The sequence below is a fragment of the Pteropus medius genome, unplaced genomic scaffold (assembly GCF_902729225.1).
Source record: "Pteropus medius unplaced genomic scaffold, Ma_sr-lr_union100, whole genome shotgun sequence".
Taxonomy (NCBI): Eukaryota; Metazoa; Chordata; class Mammalia; order Chiroptera; family Pteropodidae; genus Pteropus; species Pteropus medius.
In genome coordinates, this window is record NW_024344169.1 from 1 (window position 1) to 8289 (window position 8289).

The 8289-nt window shown below is 39.4% G+C and overlaps 1 protein-coding gene across 1 annotated transcript; it reads left to right on the forward strand.

Moving 5' to 3' along the window:
• The first annotated feature begins 806 nt into the window (after positions 1–806).
• On the forward strand, positions 807–2153 carry LOC120607105 (olfactory receptor 4D1-like). The gene has a single exon (XM_039868700.1). The coding sequence runs from the start codon at positions 980–982 to the stop codon at positions 1955–1957; it is 978 nt and encodes a 325-aa protein (XP_039724634.1). The 5' UTR covers positions 807–979; the 3' UTR covers positions 1958–2153.
• Positions 2154–8289: the final 6136 nt, after the last annotated feature.

An 8289-nucleotide genomic window follows, 5' to 3' on the forward strand; every position in this document is an offset into this window, starting at 1 on the left:
AACGATTTGAGAAAAAAATTTTGGAAAAGTGTAACCCAAGAGAATGACTTCTAACACCAGATAACTCAGTTTTGTGTTTAAATGAATGTGTTCTAGATTTTAGATTTGCCGAACTAGAGAAACATGTGTCTTCCCTAGCCTATATTTTCTGTATCGCGTTGGACTTAGCAAAATTTTACAAGCCGTGATACTTAAATTTTAAAAAACCTCCCAAAGTTGTCAAGAGATATGTGTACAACAGAAAATTCATATAAATTTTAAAATATGAAACATGAGAGTTCATGGAAATTTTGTATTTGTCCTGGGCTGCATTGAGTTCCCTCTGCAGATGGCCCCATGACAACAGAGGACAGTAGAGAAGTTTTTCTGAAGAAAAGTTTAAGAGGCACTAATTATCTCAGCTTCACTCCAACTAGGATCATTTGCATGTTTTTCTTCACATTTGCCTCTGAATCTGCATATGATAATTTCTTGTAGTGCACACCTCTCTTCCTTCAACAACGAACCATAAGAAGCTCCTCAAACCTCTGTCATGATGAAGCATCTATTTGTTTACTCAAGACTACTACTCTACTTTTCATACTTTCAAGATTTTTGCCCCCAGATTGATGATCACAGGTATTTGCTGATATGTTTGTTCTTCACTGACTGGTTTGACTGTATTTGTAGAGTCTGTTGTTCGCAAGGCACAATGTTGGGCTCAGCAGGTAGGCATCAGACAAGAAACTCATGGACAAGGACAGCGTGGTACAAAGGGAAAACACCCATTAATGCCTGTAATAGAATATAGGGTGTGGTTGGGGAGGTAATTCTGTGAAATCCTTGATAATGTATTATTTTAATGGAAGGCTGTCCTAAGCTCCATCATACAATGGAAATCAACAGTGACTTCATTCAACTCTGACTCTCCAAGGAAAATGATTGAAATTTCATAATTTTTGTTTTGTAGGTTATTCTTTCAGAATTTTAGGAAGATCTCATGGAACCAGAAAACAGCACATGGGTGTCCGAGTTTGTCCTCTTAGGGTTCTCAAAGACCCAGGAGCTCCAGAAATTCCTGTTCCTGGTATTTCTACTTGTCTATGTCACCACCATTGTGGGAAACCTCCTCATCATTGTCACAGTGACGTTTGACTCTCGGCTCCACATGCCCATGTTCTTTCTGCTTCGAAATCTGGCTGTCATAGACCTCTGCTATTCTACAGTCACTTCTCCAAAGATGCTGGTGGACTTCTTTCATGAGACCAAGACTATCTCCTACCAGGGCTGCATGGCCCAGATCTTCTTCTTCCACCTCTTGGGAGGTGCAATTGTCTTCTTTCTCTCGGTCATGGCTTATGATCGGTACATAGCCATCTCCCAGCCCCTTCACTATGTCACCATTATGAACACTCAATTGTGTGTGGGGCTGGTGCTGGCTACCTGGGTCGGGGGCTTTGTCCACTCCATTGTGCAGCTGGCCCTGATGCTCCCATTGCCTTTTTGTGGTCCCAATGTCTTGGATAACTTTTACTGTGACATTCCACAAGTGTTGAGACTTGCCTGCACAGACACCTCCCTCCTAGAATTCCTTATGATCTCCAATGGTGGGTTGCTGGTTCTTATCTGGTTCGTTCTCCTTCTGATCTCTTACACTGTTATCCTGGTGATGCTGAGGTCCCACTCAGGAAAGGCAAGGAGAAAGGCAGCATCTACTTGCACTACCCACATCATCGTGGTGTCTATGATCTTTATTCCCTGCATCTACATCTACTCCCGGCCCTTCTCCCCCTTCCCATTGGACAAGGCTGTGTCCATCAGCTACACAGTCATGACTCCCATGCTCAACCCCATGATCTACACCCTGAGGAACAAGGAGATGCAGGCAGCCATGAAGAGGTTAGGCAGGCGACTAGTGATTTGTAACAGGGAGTATACTTTAAATAGGTTGCATGTAAATGACAAATCTTCTTTCTGAACTTTTGTTTTGCCATGCAAAAAATGGAGGAAGTTTTTATTCACTGAGACAATGAAGATTAAATTAATGTTTCTACATACCTATTCCTTCTTCAGATACTGTGTTAGACACTTTCACACTTTTATCTTATTGTCATAAAACTGACAATGGATATATTATTTTTATATTAAACCGTTTTCCAAATGAGGGCACTTGGAGAGAAATGACTGTCTCAGTGATGAGCAGCAAGTGAATGGCAGAGCTTGGCCAGGCACCTAGTTCTTCTGACTCCCAATTTAGAGACAGGAGATATGAGTGGGATGTGAAACCTGGGTCTCCCACAACCAAAGGGAAAACCTAGAGGGTTCATTGTCAGTGGATCAATATGTGTGATGAACGGTCAACCGTTTCATACAACTCTGGAGCAGTCACATTTTTCCCTTCTCTTTGCTTCTTTGCCTCATTCTCCATGTGGTATTTAGGAAATAACATCGACTTTCTATGGTTGTTCCATCGAGGATAGATGATTCTTTTCTTTTCTTTTCTTTCTTCTTTTCTTCTTCTTCTTCCTCCTCCTTCCTTCCTTCCTTCCTTCCTTCCTTCCTCCTTCCTCTCCTTCCTTCCTTCCTTCCTTCCTTCCTTCCTTCCTTGCCTTAGTTCTTTTCAATCAAACACCACTTGGATAACCTGCAGACCATTCTACTCTCCTAATACAGTCTTTAGGTCATTCGAATGATGTGGCTGAGAGGAGGAGGGTGTAGTATTGCTGGAGAACCAAGGCCAGAGAGAGAGGGCCATGTATATAAGTGTTCCTGATTTGAAGTGGTGATTTCAGTTCAAAGGCTGTCAGATTGGATATTTTGGGCTTTTTCTTTGATTTCCTACACTGGGATGAGAGCTCCTTGAGAGCAGAAGCCATGCTTTATTTACTTTCAAACTCTCCCAGTTCTTTGAACAGTATCTTACACAAAGGGGCATCTGCTTTTCTTGCATCTTGTTCTTCCCTGTCAAACGCAAAATCTGCTTCTAATTTCTGTCTCTGTATCTTATATTTATCCTTATTCCCTCCATCTTTTTTGAGGTATGCATCACTTTGTAAATGCGTCTGATAATGTATAATGTTGATTCAAAATAAAAAAGATAATGTAGAAGCTCTTTCGTTGCCTCTTCCCTCTGGCACCCATCTCATCCAAGGAATCAGTCTTTTGGGTTCTCGCTAAGCCATCGTGGCAACTCTGAGTTTCCCTTTTTCCACTTCTACTGTCCTGTCCCCATTTCACACACTTCTCCCTGTTCAAAGTGGACCTATGGAAATGAGAAGAGAGAAAATGGACTTATTGTTTTATTTGATCTGTGTGGTCCTTCAGAACAGCTTTTCCCCTTGTCCATGAAAGTTTTTAAGTAACCGATGATACTTTTTTCATCCTCCAGTTTGTCTCTTCTCTAGATCGAACATCCACATTCCTTCCATGGTCCCCATTGTGACAACTTTCCTAATTCCACCATTCTGGTCATCTCTTCTTTATTTTCTCTCATATGACAACATCTTCTTTAAGATATGATGATGCTCATCATATGACACACTGCTGCACTGTGTGTAGCATGTGTGAGCTCTTTAGTACACAATGATTATTTCCTTTGAAACAGAATTTTTTTTTTACCGCAAGTAGCAGAATAACTTCTTGAGTTAACAATTGGCTTAAATAATGAGGATATTATTATTTCACTTATAAAAGAGTAGAAAATAGGCAACCCCAGAGTTGGTGAATTCAGCAGCTGAAACATTTTAGGGCTGTGGATTGGCTGTTCTGAAATTCCTTGCGTTTCCCCTCATGATGACAATATGGCCGCCAAACGTTCAGGCATCGTATCTTTAAATTCAAATGATTTAGCAAGAAGGAAGAGGAGAGGCATTCATGTGCTTTTTCTTTTTACCTTTTGTCTTTTTCTCCTTTTATATTTAAAAACAAATAAAACTCCAAATGGTCACATGGAAGAATAAAATTAAAGTAACTTGGGTTCTGTTCCTCTGTCTTTACAATCACTGTGCTTCCTTGTTTACTTTTAATCTACTCTTTTAAAGTAGAGATATGCGGTACTAGAGGCTTAGAGGCATGAAATGTACCCGATTTGAACTTATCAATTCTGTATATGGTATAATGTTTAGGGCAAAGTTCATTTATCTGTATATGAATGTCCAACTGGTGTATCACTGTTTGCTAAAAAAATATAAATTTTTTCCATTAAATTGTCTTTGCATTCTTCTCAAGAATGCATTGGCTATATTATTTGGGTCTATTTCTAGACTCTCTATTCTATTTCATTGATCTCAGTGTTTATGCCTTCACTAATGCCACACTCTTGATTACTTCGGCTTTAGAGTAGCTCTTAAAACCAAGTTGTGTGATTCTTCCAACCTTACTTGTAAAAAATTGTTTTGGCTATTCTAGTTACTTTGCATTTCTACATGCGTTTTGGAATCATCTTGTCAATATCTGCTAAAAAATGTGCTGGAATTTTCATTATGTTTGCATTGAAATTATACATCAGTTGGTGAAGGATTGTCATCTTAACAATATTGTGTCTTCTCGTTAATGAACACAGTATCTCTCACCATTTGTTTACGTCTTCTTTGATTTCTTTAATCAATATTTTGTAGTTTTCAGTATACTAATTCTATACACATGTTGTTAGATTCATACTTAAGTTCCTCATTTTTAGAGCAACTTTCTTTAAATGCTTTTCTTTACATCATGATTTTCAATTGTTTCTTGCTAATATACTGCTAACTTGCTAAACTTAGTTATTTTTAGAAATATCTTTTGTAGAGTCCTTGGGAATTTCTATATAGACAATCATGTTTTCCAAGAACATGGATAATAGGTATACTGTTTTTTTGTTGTGTGCGTGTTGTGTGTATGTGTGTGTGTGTGTTTGTTTGTTTTTATTGCTTTAATTTACTGTTTGTGACTGCCAGTATGTGTTGAATAGGACTGGTGTGAGTGAGTATCCTTCCTTTTTTCAATACTTATAACTTCATACACATGAATGCTTAGGCAGGGATCATTAGACACCATGCAAGAGAGAAGACTTAGTAGTCTTTCTTGGTCAGTTTGGACTCCTATAACAGAATACTTTAGACCGGGTGGATAATAAACAACAGATATTTATTTCTCACAGTTCTGTAGGCTCCCAAGTCCAAGGTCAAACTGCCAGCAGATTCAGTGTCTAGTGAGGCCAACTTCTTGGCTCATAGACACATGTCTTCTCACTCTGTTCTTACGTGATGGAAGGTGGGTGAGAGATTCCTTTAGAGTCTTTTTCATAAGGGCACTAATCCCATTCATGAGGCCTCCACTCACATGACCTAATCACCTCCCAAAAGCTCCACCTCCTAATACCATCACATTGGGTTTCAGATTTCAATATATGAATTTTGGGAGAACTCAAACTTTCAGTCCATTACAAAGTTCTTTCATTAACCCTTCACATCCAATTGATGTTTTGGCTGAGACTGGATTAAAGATGGAAAATAATTTTCCACCAAATGTTGGAGGCATTTTTTAGTTTTCCTCTAGCATCCAGTTTGCTCTTGAGAAGTCTCAAGTTCTTCTGCTTCTTGTTATTTTGTGGCTGGCTCCTTCCTTATCTCTGGACGCTTTTAGGAGTTCCTTTTCATTCCTAGCGTTTTGAAATTTTACAGTGAAGTGTTTGGTATGGGTTTTATATCTTCTGCTGATATTGGGTGGACCTATTCAAACTGGATAATTTCTTGTATTATTGGTATTTCTTTGATAGTATTTTTCACCTCCACAATTGCCATTTTTGGAGAATTGCTACTGAGTTAATTTCTAAGTCATTTATGTATTCTCCCCACTTGTTTACCACTTCCTAATTTTTTATTCCACATTCAGAGGTAATTTCAACTTTATCTTCTAACTCCTCTGTTGAAGTTTTTACAACTGTAAATATGTTTGAATGACTAATTATATGAACTAGAGATTGTATTATAAAGATTTCCTAGGTTCCCTGTATCATTTTTATTTTCTTCCCATTCGCTTTTCTATTTATTTTGCTTTTTGCTCTTTCATCTTAGAAGCCTTCCTTAAATGCCTATTGATCCTTGATTATCTATATCTATTCAAGAGTAAGGCACTGAAAAGTTAATTGGAACCTCTAAGTAGAGGCAGGGCTTTTATATTGATAAACTTCACTTTAGGGGATCAGGAGCTACTTCCCTGACTTTCATTATATCAACTCTCCCATTGCTCCTCCTACTTCTTGCTGTAGAAGCCTTCATCTGCACGTAGTTCTCTTGCATAACGTCTTCCACTGGATCCTCGTCTTTATAAGATAAAATCTGAATTTATTAACCTGGCCCTTAGAAGTTCTCCAAAGTAGGATCCTAGCTCAGTCTCATCTCTCACTGTTCCCCTGTGTTCCAACCTTGCTGAGGTATTCAGGCTTCATGGAGTGTATGCTGTGTCCTTCCATATCTGGGCCTCTGTTCTCCCTGCCAGAAACATGTTTCTGCCTACACGAACTTCCCCGTCCCCTCCCCATTCCTTCCCTCCGCCCAAGTCCTTTTAGCTCAACAATGGACAGGAGAAGTAGATAGCCACAGCATCCACTCATTCCAGAGGAAATTCACATGGAGGAACTTAGATTATTTGTGGTGTGATTTGATGAGCACTGAACTGGGGGCTAAAGAAACCTGGATTCTTGTTTGGCCACAAACAAGCCATGTAACCTTGAACAGGACAGAGAGTCTTGGAATTTTGAAGCTCTGCAAAGCCTTAGGAGGTTAGATTAACATATGCATGAAACTGAAGCTTGGAGACGTGATAGCATCTGCTCCAAATCATGGGATTGGTGAATGGCATAGCTGGGTACAAACAGGAGTGTTATATCGATGCTCCTTCCATCATCCCTTGCTGATTGCTTCTGTTTTCTTATCTGCACAATGGTCACAATGTGGATAATAGATGAGGACAAATGAGCTGATGCTGCATTAAGAACATGGAAAAGAGAAAATGGTATTCAAATGAGAGGTTATGAAATCCCCACTGGAAACTGACTCTCTGTTGTGCCCCAGTGGAAGTTCAGAAGCCAAGGGAGGCCTAAGCTGGCTCATCCACCTCTCCTGGGCCCTGGAAACTTTCCATGGGAACCCTCGGCAGAGAGCCATGGCCACTGTAGCTAATAAGCCTCGCTGGAACCACTTTAATAGTTGTGTTATGCAAAAACAAGTGTGTAATGGGATGTGGGGTTATGGGTGGTTTATGTTCTTCCCCTCCCTATTTTACAAATTGATTATAACGTGATTCGTCGTTTTGGCATATCATACCTGACTTATTGTAGGCTTTCAGCAAACTTTTGTCAATTATGGAATTAATGATTTGAAATAAAATTTCTTGATGATTTAAAGAGCAGCAAGAGGCATGTCAGGGTATACCTCTATGCTCAATGCTGGGAATACAAACATAAGTACATTCTGCTCTCAAGGAACTCACAGGCTGATGGGGAAAACGGACTCAGGAACATCCACCCAAACTCATAGCAGAGAGGAAACAGCTCCAACAAAGAGATGCTCAAAGGTAAAGGGCTCAGCAACTAACCATGCCTGGGAGAGGGTAAGGCTTCTCAGAGGAAGTGACAACTGAGCAAAGGGAAATTCCTGCATGTAGCAGAAACGTGTTTCTGGCAGGGAGAACAGAGGCCCAGAGATGGAAGGACAGAGCATACACTCCATGAAGTCTGAAAGCTTCAGCAGTGTTAGAGCTCAGGGCAACAGTGTGAGATGAGGGTGTGCAAGGATCTGACTGTGGAGAGCTTTGTGGGACTAGGTTAATAAATTCAGATATTATCCTATAAAGACAAGAAGTCAGTAGAAGACGTTATGCAAGAGAACTACGTGCAGATGAAGGCTTCTACAACAAGAAGTAGGAGGAGCAATGGGAGAGTTGATATAATGAAAGTCAGGGAAGTAGCTCCTGATTCCCTAAAGTGAAGTTTATCAATATAAAAGCCCTGCCTCTACATAGAGGTTCCAATTAACTTTTCAGTGCCTTACTCTTGAATAGATATAGATAATCAAGGATCAATAGGCACTTAAGGAAGGCTTCTAAGATGAAAGAGCAAAAAGCAAAATAGATAGAAAAGCGAATGAGAAGAAAATAAAAATGATATAGGGAACCTAGGAAATTTTTATAATACAATTTCTAGTTCATAGAATCAGTGTCTTTAGAAAGAGGCAAGAAAATGCAATATCTATAAAATAAGAACAGAAAAATAGAGAGCAAGAAATAGCTCTTAGAAATTCAAACATATTTACTGTTGTAAAAACTTCAACA